The sequence below is a fragment of the Macrobrachium nipponense genome, chromosome 21, assembly GCF_015104395.2.
Source record: "Macrobrachium nipponense isolate FS-2020 chromosome 21, ASM1510439v2, whole genome shotgun sequence".
In the NCBI taxonomy this organism is placed as follows: domain Eukaryota; kingdom Metazoa; phylum Arthropoda; class Malacostraca; order Decapoda; family Palaemonidae; genus Macrobrachium; species Macrobrachium nipponense.
In genome coordinates this window covers 30,144,270-30,165,391 of record NC_087212.1, presented here as the reverse complement: position 1 = coordinate 30,165,391, position 21,122 = coordinate 30,144,270, and the positions used below count along the sequence as shown (strand labels likewise).

The 21,122-nt window shown below is 41.8% G+C and overlaps 1 protein-coding gene across 5 annotated transcripts in view; it reads right to left on the bottom strand.

Annotated features, from left to right (window-relative positions):
• Window positions 1–3,882: 3,882 nt before the first annotated feature.
• LOC135197889 (alpha-(1,3)-fucosyltransferase C-like) overlaps window positions 3,883–21,122 on the bottom strand; it is a 148,964-nt gene continuing 131,724 nt past the window's right edge. For all 5 annotated transcript variants that reach the window (XM_064225103.1, XM_064225101.1, XM_064225105.1 and 2 more), the window contains 2 exons: window positions 11,961–12,080; window positions 3,883–4,307 (listed from right to left, as the gene is read on the bottom strand). In XM_064225103.1, the coding sequence (XP_064081173.1) occupies window positions 4,154–4,307; window positions 11,961–12,080 (274 nt within the window). In that variant the 3' untranslated portion in view covers window positions 3,883–4,153. The remainder of the gene's footprint in view (window positions 4,308–11,960; window positions 12,081–21,122) is intronic.

The window sequence follows — 21,122 nt, the reverse complement described above, 5'->3', positions numbered from 1 at the left end:
GATTCCCTGCCAGGCTTTGTCAATCAGATTGAGGCAGTTGTAAACAGAGGAGTGATCCTTCCAAAACTCTCTGAGGGTAAGGTTGGTACCTTCCGTCATCTCAAAGCAGCGTTGGAACATAGCCTTCGTATACAATTTCTTGAAATTGGCGATAACTTGCTGGTCCATGGGCTGGAGTATTGGAGTGGTGTTGGTGGGCAAGAACTTGACTTTAATGAACTTGAATTCGTCCAGTAAGTCCTCTTCAACGGATGGAGGATGGGCAGGAGCATTGTCCATCACAAGTAAGGCTTTGAATGGGAGGTCCTTCTCCCGGAGATACTTCTTCACCTCGGGACCAAAAACCTCGTTCATCCACTCGACGAACAAGATCCTCGTCACCCAAGCCTTGGTATTAGACCGCCACATAACGTGCAACAGCTTCTTCTGCACGTTGTTTTTCTTAAAGGCGCGTGGATTTTCCGAGTGATACACGAGGAGAGGCTTAACCTTGCAATCCCCGCTTGCATTGGCACAAAACAATAGGGTTAGACGGTCTTTCATGGGCTTGTGACCGGGAAGTGCCTTCTCTTCTGCCGTAATGAACGTCCTCCTTGGCATCTTCTTCCAGAATAACCCTGTCTTGTCTCAATTGAAGACTTGTTGGGGGAGGTATTTCTCGGAATCCACGAGCCTTTTAAACTCTTTTACGTAAGCCTCTGCCGCCTTCGTATCTGAGCTTGCAGCCTCACCATGGCGAACAACACTGTGGATGCCAGTCCTTCTCTTAAAATTCTCGAACCAGCCACGGCTCGCCTTAAAACTGTCTTTTTCACTGTCCGCTGATGTGCCTGGCTCATTTTTACTCAAATCTTCGTAGATCTTACGAGCCTTTTCGCAAATGATGCTCTCACTTACGGAATCTCCTGCCAGCTGCTTCTCGTTTATCCAAACCATGAGCAAATTTTCTACGTCGTCGAGAATATAAGGCCGTTGTTTCGTCAATACTGTGACACCTTTTGATGCTTTACTGGCTTTAATTTCTTCCTTTTTCTTCAAAATAGTGCAGATCGTTGATTGCGACCGCTTGAAGAATGCTGCAATGTCTTTCACGCGCTCGCCTTTATCATGCATTTGGATAATTTCCTTCTTCATTTCGACTGTAATCATCTCCTTCTTTCTTATGCTTTCCTTCTTGCTGCTTGCCTTCGTCATCTTGGGAGCCATTGTCTTTAGTATTTGGGTAATAGTAATGTATAAGCACTATCATGGAAACACAACACGTGCGCAAATCACTAAGCAAATTTGAGAGCGTATCACGGACAGATGCGTTCAATCTTAACGCCAGCGAGATAGTGAAAGAGTTATGGTTTAAAAAGGGTCAAGGGATGCGTGGGAGGAAGTCACGTGACCCTCGTTAAGTTTTGGCCGAAAAAAATGCGTTCGCAGATCCCACACTCATCCGATGTCCAATGTAAACAAAGCAGGCATTAAGTTTTGGCCGAAAAAAATGCGTTCGCAGATCCCACGCTCATCCGATGTCCGATGTAAACAAAGCAGGCGGCCTCCCATGATGGAAATTCGCGCATTCGTATTCCGAGTGAAATTCGTATTCCAGAATGAGGGCATCACTTCGTAAGTTAAAAAATTCGTATACTAATCGGTTCGTAACCCAAAGTATTACTGTACATATATGTATTTTCTTCATCATCATCAGTATTATATACATGATGAATTATATTATCACCAATAAAGGGAAATGCAGGCTGTGGAGGAGAGGGTGGTTTATCACCTGTAATTGTTATTCTTTGCTAGCCTTGGTTATCAGGAACATTGTCATCATCTTCATCTGAAGTATCAAAATATTCTTACGTCATATCATCACTACTTTTGCTCCCTGAATCGTCCATTCCACCATAATACTCTGTATCACTGTCACTCTCCCTACTCATGATAGTTATATCAATAATAATAAAAGAAAATACACGAAAAACAATGGAAATCCTGCCTGATGAAAGGATGTGTCTCCCATGGCCAACTAGCACCAAGGTAGCTACAATTTAAAAAAAAAAAAAGGTACTTATATCCATAGAAAACAGCTTTCTATAGTGGGAGACTAATATAAACAACAGTTGAGTTTACTGGGAGTTGCTAGGAAAGAGATAACAGAATTTCGAGTATACTCGGGCTTACTGAAATATGAGTTACAGTATCTTAAACCAGAGAATACACAGAGTTGAGTGGGAAGAGGTTAAAGTCTTGGGCCTAAACTTCCTGTCGTTCTGCCTGATTCACCAGGTGATCACAGTGTATGAGCATTCTATTTTTAAAAATCCTAAAAGCTACCTGAAGGACTTTTACATTACTACTTAAAGACTTCATCTCCAAAGCTAGGTGCTGACAGCTTGTTACTATTAATTCTGGCTCGGCCAAGAAGTGGTGTCCAAGAGCTCCATTCTTTTTGACCTATGTAATTATCAAATGGATGTACTCCAAAGGTGATGTAATGGACAACATAGGTTTCAGGTGAGATTTTATAATGTCAAAAGGCATTGGTCTGCGCCTAACAGTCAAGAAGAACTTGTCAGACAGGTACTAAGGATGGGAATATGGTCACAACAGACCACATACACCTTTAAGTATGATACATTGCCCATAAAACTTTTTTTGTGAGCGAGCTGCTCAACAGTCATATAGCTGACCCAGCTCTTGAGGACAGGTGGCATTTTGCCCTATGGTGTACGGCTGTGAAAGAGGGAATATGTGTGGGACTAGCCCCCTACCTTCTCTTTGCTACCTTTCTTAAGGATGATTAGCAAGTTCTCACTTGCTGGGCAGGTGTTTGTGGTGACAGAGTATCCCATCTATATTCTAGCTCTCTCTGGATTAACAGATACAACTCCTACCCTCTCTAGCAAAGGGAGAAGTGGGGGGTGACAACTAACAGACCCATTTATTTTCGGCTATGTTGTCCCCAACAATATGAGTTCATCTAAGTCCTGTCTTTGAATCAGTTGACATTGCATTCCATTGAACATCACACGTTCAACATATCAGAGGTATGGGTTTCATTCCTTTGCTCTTACGTGACCAGGAAAGAGCCCCAAGGTGAGGCAAACTACCAGTCAGTTCAGAGATTTGCTCAGATTCCTCCTCCTAGTAAGACCATGGGTTTGTATATGTGTAGGACCAAACGACAAATATGTAAGTAATTTGTATTTTACCAAACATACAAGCCCAAGGTGTATACATAAATAGCCACGCCTCATTCTGATTCCTCGGCCATGGGTTGCCAACTACCAAAATCCACCTTGTTTTCAGTTAAACAGCCAGCTCCAGCTTGTGCCGAAACAAAATCCCCTATGGAAAGACCTCAGGGTTTTATGTTGGGAAAAATACAAATTGATTGAAAATTTGTCATTGTCAGGCCACGCACTGGGACCTATGAGGTCATTCAGCACTGAATCTGAAATATACAGATTGGAAAGGTGTAATAAGAGGAAAACCTCCCAATTGCAATGTGAATCAATTGATAGGAGTGTGTGGAAAGTAAGATGGAAAAAAGAATATGAATAGAGGTACCGTGAATTTATGAAGAGATTCTCAAAGGGATGCTGAAAAAACCTTAAGTAATGCCTCCAGTGCACTGCATGAGGTGCACTGATGGCACTACTCCCCATATAGGGCTGATCGGGAGAGTAAAATGGCCTTTGCTGATGTACAGTCCTGTTCAAGTGCAGGATTGTCATCAGTTTATCATTTTCATTTCATTTCTCATTTTTCCATCTAGCCATACTTTCATTTCATGGGTGAATGATCTTATAGGTCCCAGCGCTTGAGCTATGCCCTAAATTCCATAATCAATCCATCCATCCATATAGGGCTGATCAATACAATTATAACAAAATTCAGGTATTATTTAATTCCACTTACTGTGGGCTTATATAAGTTTATAATAATTCTAAACTACTCACCGTAAATTGTCTCTCAGCCCCATCAACAAAAACAATGTGCACACATCTAAACAAATATATCTTCTAAAACAAATATACATGTAAATTGTAAGATATTTATTTTTGTATAAACACTTATTTTGAATTGTATTAAAAATATGAAAGTAAGAGGTTTTTCATATATCCCCAAATTTAACAAAAGCAGCTGTAGTTTAAAGGCTTCATAAATTCCAATGTTTCCGATAATCATGGGGGCCTGCCCACCATCTTCGACAAGCACTACCCTTGACAAACCAACTCTCTATATCAGGATAGCTGCCAGTATGATCTCTAGTCTTGACAGTAAACATTATACCAGCTGCTTCAGCACTTGACCTACGGGAAAAAAATATTAAGAGCCACTGATTTTATACTCAAAATTATGTCCTACAATAAGGATTGAGCAACTTTATAAAAAAGAGGTTGTCTGAATTTGATAACAAAAACAAAAATCTAAAATAATCCTTTACACCTTACCTTATATTATTCTCTCACTTGCCTTAGCTGTCCAGCCTCAGAAGAGTATATGTAGTTGATATAATAACTTGGAGTATCAAATGAACTTACGTTACAAGGCCTTTTCTGGTAATTCATTACAACAATTGGTCCTGGATGATATGTTGCTCAGAAAATTGATTTTAAGTATAGTTTGACACATTTTTCTTATGATAAACTGATATAGTATGATTCATTACAACACTAACAATATCTCTAAACCTTCCATTTGGAAAACATACACTAGGCAGTGTTAAGCTGGTAGAATAGAAACAAACACATTTGTTGCAAACCATCATTAATATCTAGTGCCCAGGGATCACTTTAACGATGCATCATTATAGTGACACCAACTGCAGGTCTTTAGCCTCTTTCAGTACCATAATTTTATACAAGGTTCAGCAATCTAACAGCAACTTTAGAAGGCTGAATATGATAAGAATTTTCAAGTTAATTATAATCAATTTCATTGTGATTTTAGCAGTTTAGCAGCTGTGCAATTGTATTCAAATGTTTGAAAGGTTATGATGAACATACAGAGTATGTTTCCTTGGTGTAGTGAAAGTTTGTATAGATACAGCACTTGGACTCTCCTATGCAGAATGTAGTCTTCCAGCAAAATAATGCTAATCTTGCAGTATATCAGATGTCTTTAGCTATCAAGGTATCACCAAGATGTGCATCTCTGGCATGCGAAGTTTCTGATTTATCAAAGTTCAGCCTAGGAACGAGGCAGGCCAACTTATCCAACCAGACTATTACTATAAAGGGCTTACTTTTATTTGCATATCTCAAGGCTAGAAACAGGCCTTGAAAGATTGTCTTGATGTTTGCTTTTTAATGACATTTGGAAAAGCTGCTAGTGCTAATGAGACAACTACCACGATGATGATTCATCATCATCCTCTTCCTCCACTTCTGTCTTGATATTTGCCATTTAATGACACTGGAAAACCTGCAAGTGCCAAGTTGATTCATCATCAACCTCTTCCTCCTCCTCTTCATTTCTGACAATATATGGCAGTGTGCACTGTTTATTTTGTGACCTTCAAATGTCAGACACTGCTCCTGCAAAGTTCTCTCCGAAGCTCATAACTTTCAAAGCATGGAAAAAATACTAAATTCTGAAAGTTGAATGAATCTAAATTTCGTTTTCTTCTTTTTACCTTCCTAATAATACTGCATGATTCAAAAATACAGTACAGTATAATCTATGACTCCCATGTTAACTTTGGGATTAAACATCAACACTTTACATTAAAAACCAATTTACAAACATTTCTAAAATTATCACTAATTTGCTCTTTTCATAAAGCAACACTATTTATTCACTAATCACTGTATTTTTCATAGTGTTACGGACTAAATACTGATTTTTATAATAATTATTTACAATGTACTTATTATGATTTACTAATAGTGAATTTGTTAACTCATTCCAGGTTGCGACCCAGTAGTACATACAAAGTGTACTATCTGATATGGGTAATGGATGCATTTGAAATATTACTGTGAAGTGTTTTTGGATGATAGAGCATATTTAAAATATTAGCTAATTTCAAGTGAATCTTACATTACCCTTAAATAGAGAGAGAAAGAGACAGAGCATACATCTAACCATATTATATTCGGTCTGAGGCCCAACCTGGAATGAGCTTGATCGATACATTACTACATTATAGAGCGTATACCTGTTATACTCAAGTCTGGGGCCCAACTTGGAATTAGCTTAATGGATACATTATGCATTATAAGTACACTGTAAATTATTTTTATCATTACAGTTTGTATTTAAGCCACAAACACAACAGATTATGAAAACATACAATAATTAGTAAATACACAGTGTTGCTCTACAAAATAAAATAAAATAAAAGTGATAATTTTTCAGTGTTTTTACCAATAAGTAAAGAAAACGAGATGATTGCAATACTATGAGAGAAAACAGCTGTTTATTCATACAGGGGCAACTTGATTAGTTGTCAAATGTTCTGCAAGACAAATTAGGATTTTCATCTCTTCCCGATGCTTCGTCTCCTGCCGCAGTCACTCCCCATACTAGTGTAGTGCCTTTGTCTCCTTCCTTTTCTTCCATCGATTCGTTGTTGGAAGTATCGGGAGGCCCTCAGGCTGATTTATTATGTAATGTTGCCCCGCTTCCTCAGGAGTTAATTTACTTCCCGAGAGGGAGGAGGATTTTTCATCAGTTTCTTTCGTTTCAGAGTTGGAGGCATCCAAAATGGTGGGGCTCAGGGGGTTGCTTGGGCTACAGGGTCCACCCTCCTTGGAGGGTTCGCGGACGCACATCCCCCACCTCCTGGCCTCGTCTTCGTTGGTAGCCGAGGTCATTCATACTACTGTATTGCTCCGCCAGTGATGAGTGCCACTTCTTCTAGTCAGAGGGAAGCCATGGCGTCAGCGCCGCTATTGACCTCACAGTGTCAGCCATTTTGTATCCCTCCGCCAGTGGTGTCAGCTTCCTCCTCAGGTCGGGGGGAAGCCATGACGTCACTCCCAGTTTCCTCCGCTGCACTGCCTCGCTCACCTGTGTCGTCATCGTTTGCTCCCATGATGTTATCACTGCCATCCAGTTCGCTACATCTCCCTTCCATGTCGTCGGCCCTTCTCTTGCTGATCGTCCGAGGCTTTATGTCAGGTGGTTCTTAAGAGATTGGACTCTATTTTGGAAGATAGGTTTGCTGCCATGTTGGCTGGGAGGACTTGAAGCAAGCATGTTGCGTAACTCCTGCCTCCTGCAAAGATTGTGTAAGGAGTCAGTGCTGTCTTCATCTCCTTCTCCCCCATCTCCGCCACGTCTGAGCATCAAGCGTTGGAAGGTTAAGGACTTTGCCTTTTCTTTGTCTATGAGTGAGGAGCAGCACGCCCGTGTTCCTGCAAGTGTTAATGTTTCATCCCCTGTGCAATCTGCAGTGGCTGCTTCATCCCCTGCTTTGAGTCGTGAGTGTGTTGCAACCTCGCACGTTCGTGCACGTGGCTAATTCTTCCATTTCTCCAACGCCAGGGCCTATTCATCGCCGTAAGGATCTCAAGGTGCCTGTCAAGAGATCAAAGGTTGTGAGTGCGGAAATAGTGCAGCAGGAGTGTTTGTCTGCCCCTCCCCTTGGTGCCACCTGAGGTTCGACTCCGAGGGATTCTCATTCTATTTCGAGCATTCAAGACTTCTCCTTCACACGCACGTGTGTCTGCCCCGCACGTACACGTACATGGCCATGTACACAAGTCATCTATTGGGAATGTGCGTAGTGATGTTCCTTGTGTTGTGGTTGGTTCATCGCAGGAGTTGGCGCTTGGATCCAGCTCAGACAGGTTGATTGGCGTTTCGGGCTGTTTGGCTGCTGGCTCTTCTGTAAGTTTACATGAAGAACGAGTTGGATTAGCCTGCACATTCTTTTCATTGTCGGTTTCCGTTGCCGGAACAGGAAGAGGGCGACACATAAGAGTTTTTGTCTTCCTTTACCAAAGTTGGCAATCTCATTCGTGGGTTCAACAATTATGAGAGTAGGATTCAGGCTCGGTCGTCTTTTGCTCCTTCCTGTTGGAAGCCTTGCTGGGGGGCTATACAAGATCCCAAGTCGTCGTTTCAACTTACCTTATCGGGGCATGTCCAGTCGGTCTTGCATAAGGTAAACGCCTGTTTCAGATCAGGATGGGTCTCTTCGCTCAAGGGGTTCTTCCAAGTTACTTCCCCCGCCACTAACAAGGCATAGGAAGTACTATGCTACAAATTCTGCCTACTTGATGTCACATCATCTTAACCCGGACGTCATTCATTTGAAGCCAGGGTTGACTTTGGAGCAGGTGAGGTCGGTGGCTCCGTCCTTGTCTCCACAGGATGCCTCAGCTTTGGAGTATATGGCAGCCTCCATGTTAGACGGTTTCTTGGTTGGACTTCTGGTCGGCGGTCATTGTCAAGATAGCGTCTGACAGGTCTCCAGATGGGTCGGTGAGTGCTTCTTCTCTTCCCAGTTTGTTGCAGTCTGGGGGCGCGTTCTTGTATCTCACACACCTCAGCGTCAACTCATGGGCTAATCTTCTCCTGATCAAAAGAGACACGGCTTTGTCCAGGATAGAAAGATCAGTTGGCACTGAGGAATGGGAACCTTTTGTAATCTGTTTCTGTTCCGATGCTGGGCTGACACAAAGGACAGGTTAGTGCACCAGGCTGTGTCAAAGTCAGTCTCTTGTCCTCAGAGACAGTCACAAAGATCATCGCCTGGTAGGCCGTCTAGGAGTTCGGTTTCGGCAGGGCCTTCCCGTTCGTCCCAGTCTAGGTCAGAGGACCAACATCCCTTTCACTCCCATTCTTGCAAGTCGAGAAGGGGCCACAGGGGCAGAGGTAAAGAGGGTCATCGGTAGGTTAGGTGCCTCTCCCTTTCCTGTGCCACGGCTGGAGGGGTGCCTGGCGGGCCAGTGGGCCAAGTGTCAAGAGTTATGGGGCAGAGAAGTGGGTAGTAGAATCCCTCAAAGTCGAACCCTGGGTAGCACCAAGGGGAGGGGCAGACAAACACTCCTGCTGCACTATCTCCACGCTCACAACCTTCGATCTCTTGACAGGTTCCTTGAAACCCTTACGGCAACGAATAAGCCCTGGCATTGGAAAAGCGGAAGAATAAGCAACATGTGCACAATCATGCAAGGTTGCAATACACTCGTGACTCGATGCAGAGGACGAAGCAGCCACTGCAGATTGCACAGGGGATGAAACACTAACACTTACAGGAACACTGCCATGCTGCTCCTCACTTGTAGACGAAGAAAAGGCAAAGTCCTTGGCCTTCCCACGCATGATATGCTGACGCAGCAGAGAGGGGGGCGAATGAAAGGAAGACAGCACTGACTCCCTACACAATCTCTTTGCAGGAGGTGGGGGCGAAGCAACATGCTTGCTTCCAGTCCTCCCAGCCAGCATGGCAGTAAACATATCTTCCAAAACAGTCAAATCTTTAAAGAACTGCCTGACATAAATCCTCAGACAGATCAGCAAGGGAAGGGCCCGACAATACGGAGGGGAGATGCAGCGATGACATCATAGGAGCAAACGACAATGACACAGATGAGCGAGGCAACACAGCGGAGGAAACTGGGAGTGACGTCATTGATGGAAGTGACGTCATTACCGGTGCTAACATCACGGCTTCCCCTCGACCCAAGGAGGAAGCCGACGCCACTAGTGGAGGGATATAAAATGGCTAACCCCGTAACGTCACCAGCATTGCCGACGCCACGGCTTCCCTCCGACTTGATGAAGCGGCACTCATCACTGGCGGAGCAATACAATATGGCTGACCTCGGCTACCAACGAAGACGAGGCCAGGAGGTTGGGGGGGAGAGCTTGGGTAATCTAAGGAGGGGGAGGCAAGCATCCAAGAAGTGCGGCAGCAAACCCTCCAAGGAGGGTGGACCCTGTAGCCCAAGTGACCCCCAGAGCGCCACCATTTTGGATGCCTCTGACTCTGAAACAAAAGAAACTGATGAAAAAGCCTCCTCCCTCTTGGGAAGTAAATTAACGCCCAAGGAAGAGGGGGCGGCATTACATAATAAATCATCCTGAGGGCCTCCCAATACTTCCAACGACGAATCGATGGAAGAAAAGGAAGGAGACAAAGGCACTACACTAGTATGGGGTGTGACTGTGGCAAGAGATGAAGCATCAGGAAGAGGAGATGAAAATCCCTCCCACGAAGGAGAGTAGGAACTCTACGATGCTCCCTCTTTACTATAAAATAACTTCCACTGCTCTCTAGGCCACGCACGACATTCCGAGCAGGGATTCGTTATGGTACAACTGTTAGAATAACACCTGCAAGTCTTGTGGGGGTCTGTTGCTGAAGAAGCCAGGAAACTAGAACACGGGGAACCCTTGAGTACCCGGGCACACACGTTGGCGAGGCTGAGGAGCAGAAGATGCACACAGAATCACAAGCGAAAACAGGCAATGAACCGGGTAAAAGACCCAGAGAGGGCAACCACGACTCGCCCAAGCGGATAAGAAAAAGCCTGTCCGCTGTAGAGTAAGTGCATGGTCCTCGACCACTTTTCACCCGATAAACGCATGCGTTGCCAGATCTCACAAGACTCCTTTCTTTTCATCTGTGATTTAACTGGATCCAGCTAGGAGCTAGAAAATTATCCTATTGTTAAGACCAAAGGTTTGTAGCTGGGAAAAATACAAATTGTCTTATAAATTTGTCATTTTAAAACAAAATTTTCTGGATATTTTGCTGTTTACATTATTATTTTAAAATTAGTAAATCATTGTTATAATCATTGTAGGGACGTATATACATAGGAGTAACAATTGTAAAAGGGTACTAATCTAAAATGACTTATTATGGTTTGGGATGTATTTTTGTTTGAATTGATATTAAATTGTTTTTGTATGATAATTTAAGGTATCTTTTGTTTCAGCTAATTAATTAGGCAGTGAACTTTTAAAATATGTAGTAAGACGGTTATATGCATTTAGTTTAAAGGGTACAGGGTATTTGGAAGTTATAAGCCTTATTATAGAGGATTTTGCATTTCTATGGCACGAAGATATAAGCTAATAACAGTTGGTATTTTCTCATGGTGTGTAAATATCTACTAATAAGAGCACTTAAAGGAAATTTAATGAAAATCTCCAAAAACTGATGAAGCCTAAAATCGCTAAATAAACTAAAGCAACCTGAGCAAAATGAAAATCTTAAAGAGATACAAACAAGCACACAGCTTAGAGAGCAGGACAACATATCTTCTCTATTAGGGGGCTGTAGGAAGGTTAATTGTAATGTTGGGCAAGTGAGGGTGGTAACCCACTTGCCCCCACCTCTACCAGTTAACTGCCTTATTACCAAGGTTAACGACCATCTTCAGCTTGTGCTGAAGAATACTCCTGTATCCCATAGTAATAAAACAGGCTGTATTGCAGTATTATGGAGCTTGGCTGGGTTCAAGTACTTGCAGTTTACAGTATCTGGGTAAACATTAGCCTACCAGATACTTCAAGTTCAAGTAAAAGATGCCAGTGTATATTTGAAGATATTTTAAGGAGCAAAAGAAAGGGGTGGGGGTTCTTACTGCCATCAAATATTGTAATATATCTGGTTAAATTATTTGGAGATATTTTGGGGAGCAAAAAAACAAAGGGGGTTGGATTAGTTGCCATCAAATTTGATGATAAATCTGAAACTGCATAGCTTGTGCCCTAAAATGCCTTATACTACCCTAATACTTTTCTCATTTTAATACAATTATCAATTTAGAATTTTATTTTTTATTTCTAAATAAGTGGGATTTCTTTTTTATGCATTTCCCGTTACCTCCTCTTACTTCCTAATGAACACCATATTCTTTGGAAGCTGAATTCCAAGTCAATGGCCCCTGTTGGTGTATCCATACAAATAGGTTTCATCTTCTGAACAATAATAATAATACTAAAATACATGATACCTACACTACCTAACCAGATAAACACCAATAAGTAGTACTTGCATTGTAACAACTGGTGGTTGCAGGCTTGACTGATTGTGTAGTTTGGTGCAAAGATCACATATGAGGGGATTAAATGGGTGTCCAAGCTCAATATCATAGTAATTCTTCCATTCTAGGTATCTGTAATAAAAAAAGTATCATATGTGTTACTGTACTTGCAAAAATTATTACTAAAAGTTTATTTCACTAGACCAGAAAAAATTTAATTTTCAAGATAATCTGGGTAGAAAACTGAAGCACAGTATGACAGCCAAGTAAAGAAAAAAGAAAGATAAAAAAGGGAACAGATGAAATGTAAAAGGCAGAGAGCGATGCATCTGGGGCAGAAGGGATGCAGCAAACATCTGTAGCATCACCAGTCTGCCGTGTTGGGCGTACTGTCAGCGGGCACCCCATGTACAGTTCATACAAAAGAATCTAACAATGGTGTGGGCACTTGTACACAAAGCATTTTTCATGATTCAATTAGAACCATTCTAAAATGGGGTTAATATCATCTGTGACAGTAAATAATTAAAGGGGCAAATTTCAAAGATATTCGAAAAGTAATGTGTATGGTTACAGCTCAGTCACTGATAAAATTAATGAAATTTACACAAATATACATAAATGAAAAATGTCAGAAGTAAATAATTTATACAGCTCTTTTTGTACGTTTTGGTTTTTGTAGACCTTTTTCTACCAAATTTTGTCCCGGTTTTCATACACTTGGAAAATTTCTCATTGTTTTCTGTATGTAAAACTATTTATTCCCTATAAAATGTATATTTTGTTAATATTTGTAGGTTTGGAATACGTTAATTGTATATATTTACATTATTCCTTTAGGGAATTATTGTTTCGGTTTTCATACATCTTGGATTTCATGGGAGGTTCTGGAATGGATTAGGTATGTACAAAAACCAATGTTCCACTGTTTAAGGTTTTTTAGACCTTTGTTTTTTAATATTAGAAAAGTACAAAATTTAAAATAGTTTTTGGTTTATCTTCAGCATTCTCATCAGGTGGGGACAGAAAAGTTGGAAGACAATGCTGACAAAGTTACAGATCTTAAGTTATGTCGGGGATTCTTGGTGTTGAAAACATATTGAAAACCAAAGTGTTTCTTGCCAAGAACATGATGGTTCAAAGCTGCCTGAGGCCTGGATGGTTGTTTGAAGATCAATTAGTAAAGAGCGTTAACCAGTGTCGGATGGTTAGAAATCATCGAAACACCTGCCAGTCCTGACTCCATAAATAAAATAATAAAGCAGTGAGTATACACATTTTCATAATGAAATTTATTATTTGGATACTTCATCGTATCAGCCTTCAAAAGTCCTTTGTTGGATGTAGGCCTTCCCCAGGTTCCTCCCCAGATTTCTATCCTCCACTGCTCTGTTCCACTGTCATTTATGTTAGTCTAAGTCATCTGGCCAGTGGGGGTTTTGTCTTCCTCGGTTTCTTGTGTATCCTCGGGCGTCCAGAAGGTTGTTTGTTATGTCCATCTGCTGTCTGTCATCCTGGCAATGTGCCCTGCTAAGTTCCACATGAGCTTACTGATGGTTTCAGGAATATCCTTTACTTTAGTTTTTTTACATATCCATTTAGCTGTTATTCTATCCTTCTAAGTTAGATCTTGCATAATTCTCTCGTGTCCTCTGCATTGTTTGTAATTTAAGGGAAAGTTTTTTTTTGTTAGATATCAAGTTTCGACACCATAGGTGACAGTGGGGAGGATACACTGATCATAAACTTAACTTTTAAGATGATGGGAATCTTATTTTTTAACACTGTACTGCCTCTTCCAAACACCTGCCAATCGAGGGTTATTCTTCTTTTTATTTCGCTCTCTTTGGAGGCGTCAGTAGAGAGATTCGTTGTCCAAGGTAGATGTAGTGTCTACTTCCTCAATTTGTTGATTTTCAATTTCAAGTATGTCATCTACATTTTCAGTGTATTTACTGCTCATGACTTTAGTCTTATGGAAATTCATGTGGAGGCCTACTGATTTGCTTGCTTCATTTAGCTCAGTGAGCATTTGTTGAAGCTTTTCTTTGATGGGGGCAACAATAATGGTGTAATCAGCAAATCTTAGGCGACTTAGGTATTTTCCATCTATTCTTATTCCTTTTTCTTGCCAGTTGAGTTGTTGGAAGGCTCTCTCCAGGCAGGCAGTAAACAGTTTGGGTGAGCTTGTGTCACCTTGTTTGACTCCTCTCTTGAGTTGGAATGGCTCCAAGTCCTTGTGGAGGGGAATAAATGATGTTGCATGGTCATGGATGTGGAGGAGAACATTAATGTAAACTGAATGAACTCCCTGTTCTTCCAGTTGTTGAGGGATCACAAGCCAGAAAAAAAAACAAGCGCAAAATTCCCCCCCCCCCCCCCCCCCCCCCACATTAACTTAAATGATCCACCTGCCAAAATCCACCCTCAGTCACACTTTCTTCTTTACACAACAAATACATGCAGGACAATTGACCTACACCTATACAAAAACAACACAAAACACGTACTTACCAACACTCCAGATACTCCGGGCTATCCTGTGCTGTCCATTGGTTGAGGTCACAGAAATACCAACAACAACACAAAAATATCACATATAACAACAAAACACAACAAAAGACCACTGCACAAACAACACAACAGCACGGCACAACAACTCTAAGCAAAAAAAAACACTAACTTAACAGCAACTATACAACAAAACAAAACACAAAAAACAACCAATTTCCAATCCTTCAAATAACTGCTTCCGACACCACTAACTCTCACCAGCTCTCACCAAAGACTGACTCAAAAGAACTCAAAACACAGAACTCAAACAATCAACAGGACCAGCAGACAGCCCAGAACCTACCAACAACCAATTCAGTCATTAACTATCCATACAGCAATTACACCCTCTCTCTCTCTCTCTCTCTCTCTCTCTCTCTCTCTCTCTCTCTCTCTCTCTCTCTCTCAGACGTTGTCAAATGGAACTCCAGAACTCCTCCATATTTCCTCCCCTGTTACATTTGACAACGTCTCCTTTCACTCACAACACCCACACGGATGCTCAGATGCAGGTCCCCTGGATCTTGTTTGAGGGCCCTCATACACACTCTCAGTTACATTGCCATCAACTTCTCCCAGATCACTTCCAGTCAGACTACCATCATTATCTCCCTCACTACCATCCCCCCAAATCCCATTCACTATCTCATCTACCCCCTCTAACTCTTGTCCGAACATCTCGTAACTCTGCCACCAAATCACTTACCTCATTTACACTCCTGCCAAACTCCCGAAGAGACTCATTCATACTGCCAACTACATCCTTACTACCCAATTCCCTTCCTGGTGAAACTTCACCAAACCCTGACAATTCAAACCCACACACGCTATATGTATCATTACTCCCCCCAAAGTCATCTGTATTACACTGTGTAGCCTTATCCACCATTTTTACCCTAACACTAACCCCTCTATCATGCAGCTTACGTTTCTCCCTTTCATTCCCTTTCCTTACCTTCTTCCTCTTTCTTCCATACTCAACCAACACCAACTGCCGATCTTCCAGACCCATTTGCTCACTGACACTCGGCTCACATTTATTCACCCTCAACCACTCACTCATTGCATTCTCCCAAACATACTGTCGCTTACTAGAGGACCCACCCAACTGAGTCCCCTTACCACCTAGTTTCCCGAATTCCCAACCTGACTCATCCTCTTTCGCCTACACACACTCGCCACGTGACCTTCCGTTCCACATTCAACACACTTCGCACGCTGTTCTTTACACATCCTAGCATAATGGCCATTCGTCCCACAGTTGCCGCAAACTATGTTCATACGAGTACCCCGACATCCACTAGCTATATGCCCTACCAGTCCACACCTATAACATTTAATATCCCTATCTTTCTTACACTCACTCACCAAATGCCCTGTTTGCCCACACCCAAAGCACGCTCCTAACGCCCAACGACATTCATTCTTCCTGTGTCCTGGCTTACCACATCTATAACACTGATCTCGCTCACGACTAACTGACCCTACTCTTCCAACACTCGCACTCCTATCTCTTTTAGGGCTAACTACACTCACATTACTTGCCCTAACACTCCTATCTACCACTCGCTCTGCCATTCGCCTTGGCCCTTCCAAAACTGCCTCCCTATAGCTTTTAAACTCTGGTACAACCTCAGCTACTTCAGTCCTAACACTAACACTTCTACTCTCTTTCATACACCTATCTAACTCGTAATCCTCTACTATTTCTAAAATGTCGTTCCAGGTTAACCTTTCATTCGTCCATCGCATCATCTCCTTACGTTTCAGATTTATAAACTCATATACACTCTCTGGTACAGTCGCCAACAACTTTCGCACTAACTCCTTAACACTCATTTATCCCTTCGTCCCCAAACTTTTTCCTAGCTAATGTTTCTAACCTACAGACATACATCGACAACGACTCGCCAACATTCATTCTTGCCTCCTCAAAATCTTGCTTCCTCCTATATCTAACACTACTCTTTATCCTCTTTGCCTGTTCTACAATCCTAGCTTTTATACTCTCATATGGCACATTCCCTACACTCATAATTACCCTATACATATTCAACAAAAATCCCGTCAAAAAGTTACTTAACTCTCTTGCCCAGACTCTCTTGTTATCCCCATACTTTGCCTCACAATACCTCTCATATTCCTCAAAAAAGTCCCTTATGTCCCTACTACCATATTCCTCGTATTGTGCACATCGGGGTACCTCTCTCATATACACAGCCTTTCGTACTTCCCGCTCACTCTCACTCTCACTTTCGTAACTTCCATTCTGACCCATGTTTCCCTCTTCCGAATACAGCGAATCCACTTCCATACTCACGTCCATACCCCTGACTACGCTCTTCTTACCCTTCTTCTTTCTACCTACCTGTTTCCACTCACCGCTATCCAAATCACTCTCAGCCCTTTCCCCAATGTATTCTGACCTAGTCTCATCCTGTCCATCAGACTTACTAACCTTCTTTCCCTTAGTCTTCTTTTCCTCAGCCACTTTCTTATTCTTGTCCTCAAGTTTATCCTTATCCTGTGTCTTCCCCTTCTTTCCTTTACCTATCACAACCGAATCCCCTTCTTCACTCGTACACTCATCCACTCGCTCTTTTGCTTCCTTTACCACTCCTGGCCCGTCACAAGACCCAGTAGGCCTACCTCTTACAGCTCCCTCTCCCATGAATCCCTTCATCATTTCCTGCATCATCTCTTGCACTGCATTCATCATTACCCCCATTTTTTCATCCATTTTCTCAACCATTCTCTCTTCCACTCCTTTCACCTCTTCTTTCATTTCCACTTACGCACTCCTTAACATTCCTCTCATCTCCTCCAACTCCCTCTTCTGCTCCTCACACACTACCCTCAACCTCTCATTCTCCACTTCCAGCCTTCCCTTAGCTTCCCTCGCCAACCTCAGCTCCTCCTTCAGTCTCTCTATCTCCTTCAACCCTTCCATCCTCACTTTCTCCACCAATCACACAATTCAATACCCCAATTGCCCTGCAGCTCCCTCACCAACAGTCCCTGTTCGGGCGCCAAAAAATAATGTGGCGGTATCACAAGCCAGAAAAAAACAAGCGCAAAATCCCCCCCCCCACATTAACCTAAACGATCCACCTGCCAAAATCCACCCTCAGTCACACTTTCTTCTTTACACAACAAATACATGCAGGACAATTGACCTACACCTATACAAAAATAACACAAAATATACGTACTTACCAACACTCCAGATACTCCGGGCTATCCTGTGCTGTCCATTGGTTGAGGTCACAGAAATACCAACAACAACACAAAAATATCACATATAACAAAACACAACAAAAGACCACTGCACAAACAACACAACAGCACAGGCACAACAACTCTAAGCAAAAAAATAAACACTAACTTAACAGCAACTATACAACAAAACAAAACACAAAAAACAACCAATTTCCAATCCTTCAAATAACTGCTTCCGACACCACTAACTCTCACCAGCTCTCACCAAAGACTGACTCAAAAAAAACTCAAAACACACAACTCTAACAATCAACAGGACCAGCAGACAGCCCAGAACCTACCAACAACCAATTCAGTCATTAACTATCCATACAGCAATTACACCCTCTCTCTCTCTCTCTCTCTCTCTCTCTCTCTCTCTCTCTCTCTCTCTCTCCTCTCTCTCTCTCTCGCTCTCTCTCTCCTCGTCTCTCTCTCTCTCTCTTCCTCTCCTCTCTCTCTCTCCCTCCAGATCTGCTTCATCTCCTCTCTCCTCCTCTCATAGACGTTGTCAAATGGAACTCCAGAACTCCTCCATACAGTGCTGACATGACCTCCTCAGTTTCAACTGAGTCCAGTGGGATTTTATATTAGTTTTTTTTCTCAATGATCTATTTTACTGTTTGTAGATGGTCAATTGTGGAGAAGCCTCTTCTAAAGCCTGCTTGTTCCCTTGGCTGATTTTAATCTAGCTTAACAGCAATTCGATTAGTGATAACATTGGTGAAGATCTTGTAGTAACATTAAGGAGGCTGATTGGTCATTGGTTGTTCATGTCCCTGGGGTCACCTTTTTGTAGAGTAGAATGAGGATGGCTTTATTCCACTCTTCTGGCATTTTACTCTACATCAGACATTCACTGAATAGTCACGCCAGTTTGACTTGGATTCTTTGTTTGTATGGTGTTTTTACGTTGCATGGAACCAGTGGTTATTCGGCAACGGGACCAACGGCTTTACATGACTTCTGAACCACGTCGAGAGTGAACTTCTATCACCAGAAATACACATCTCTAACCCCTCAGTGGAATGCCCGAGAATCGAACTTGCGGCCACCGAGGTGACAGGCAAAGATCATACCAACCATGCCACTGAGGCGCTCTGACTTGGATTGGCTCATCAGCATCTGATATGAGGTCCAATGTGATTTCCTCTCTTGCGAAGATGGTAACGGGGTCTTTCTGAGGAGTAAAGCTTTTGGTAGTACTCTCTTGCTTGCTTAACTATTCCATCATGGTTGGTTGTAAGGGATCCATCGTCTTGTAGCACCCCAGTGAATTGCAGCTTCCCTTGCCCAAGTTTTCTTTTTGCTGTTTTAAACCCACTGTCCTGGTTAATGACATCTTCAATTATTTTTGTTGTTCTATTGCAAAGGTCTTCTCGTTGCTTTTTCTGTATACAGTGGTACCTCGAGATACGAAATTAATCCATTCCGAGGCGGCCTTCGTATCATGAGCTTTTCGTATCTTGGACCGCATTTTACATGTAAAATGGCTAATCCGTTCTAAGCCCTCCAAAAACACCCCAGTAAATTTCATATTAAGCTAAATTGACCTATAAGCAATAAAATACTACAACAATTTGGACCATTCAATACCTAACTTAATACGTACTGCTAATATACCTGTAAATAAAGTGTATTAGTGTACATGGTATACAAGAAATACTGTAGGCTATGTCCGAAAGTGGCGACAGAGGAGGAGGACAAACGGCAGATACGTACGTACACTTAACTTTATGAAACACATAAAAAAATGTAAGGAAAACAGAAACTAAACTTTACAAAACACATTAACAAAACTGTAACACTCAACTTTACAAACAAAAAAACCCTTTAAATTAATTTTTTTTTTTTTCCATAAGGTTCTCTGTCTCTTCAGAGACTTTGCTGTTGTTGGAGGGTTTTCTGTCCTGGAACTTCTTTGCTACTTCTTTCAATGGGATAATGATGTTATTATACAAGTTTTTAAGATCATTTGGACACTTGCCCACTGTTAAAGTTAGTACTATATCTCTGCACCAATTAGAGGCATAAAAAAAAATCAAATGGCTGACTAGATGACTATCTAGTTCACCTGTTCTCCACCCAGTGTTTCGAATGTTTTAGCTTAAGTCAAAATTCTCCTTAACAGCCAACTAAGTTGTGGAGAGGCTGGGTTGGGTGTATCATAATAAATTTAATTTTGAAAATTTATACATATTATTTGAGAGGAATCTTACCTTTTGTTAAAGTTAGCTGATTCCCTTCGTTAGGAAGAGGACGGTGGGTATGTAGTACAGCTAGACAAAAATCCACTCAGCCAATCGAGCTAAAGGTTTCATCGAGCTAAAGGTTTCATCGAGCTAAAGGTTTCTTGCGTGAAACCCTAAACTTTCATGAATGATCTGGAATCCTTTCTAGGTTTTACTACCACCAGAAGTTGGATTCTATTCAGGGAGCAAGGCTCTCATACATGTGCAGCAAAGAGCAGCCTTGTGGAAAAAACCACTTCGATTCAGTCAGAATGAAACTGAAGCGGCATGAAGGGACCTCTCTGCCTGGGTCCAAAAGCCCTATAAATCAAGTCACTTAAAATAAATAGCTTTACAATATAAAGGTACATTCCTATACACTCCCCAAAATATTAAAATCCAGGATTTAAGCAAAAGACCTCGTAGGATTGCTCAATCTTCAGTTCAAGAAACAACTACCTGCTGCTGGTAGCAGAATAAGGGCTTTACCGTTTTCAAACACAATTCTGCACATTTAAGGCAGAAAGCGGGTAAAAACCAAATTGCATTTTTACTGTGCCACATCAATCCTACCCTGAAGTGACAAATTGACATAACACTAAATGAAGTTACAACTACTGTTCACATTATGAATGTTTACCTTCAACAAAGGTAGAAGATATGAAGCTAGTTCTCATGCACTAGCCTAACCAAATACATCAAAGAGGACCTTGTGTTCTTTAACAAAGACGTTGTAGATTTCTAAAAACACAATAGAAAAGGTTAACTTTGCCTCTTCCAGGCTTAACCTTTGATAAATACATTCTAGGTTTTCTAAAACCACAAAACAAAAAGTTAACTTTGCCTCCTCCAGGCTTAACCATTGGCAAAGACAACTAGGTTGATGTTCCAGGTTTCTATAAGGTTAACTACCTCCTCCAGGCTTAACATGACAAATTTTTAAATCAATTTGTATTTTTCATAGCTAACAAACATGAGGTCTTAACAATTGGGATATCTACTACCATTCGACTTCTCTCCCCCTCTCTCAGACAGTCCATTGCTCAGTCAGACATAACCTTACAATTCTCCGAAGTTCTTAGCTCTTCAGGGGGAAGTGTTGCAGATGCTAGACAAGGGTGGGACAGAGGAA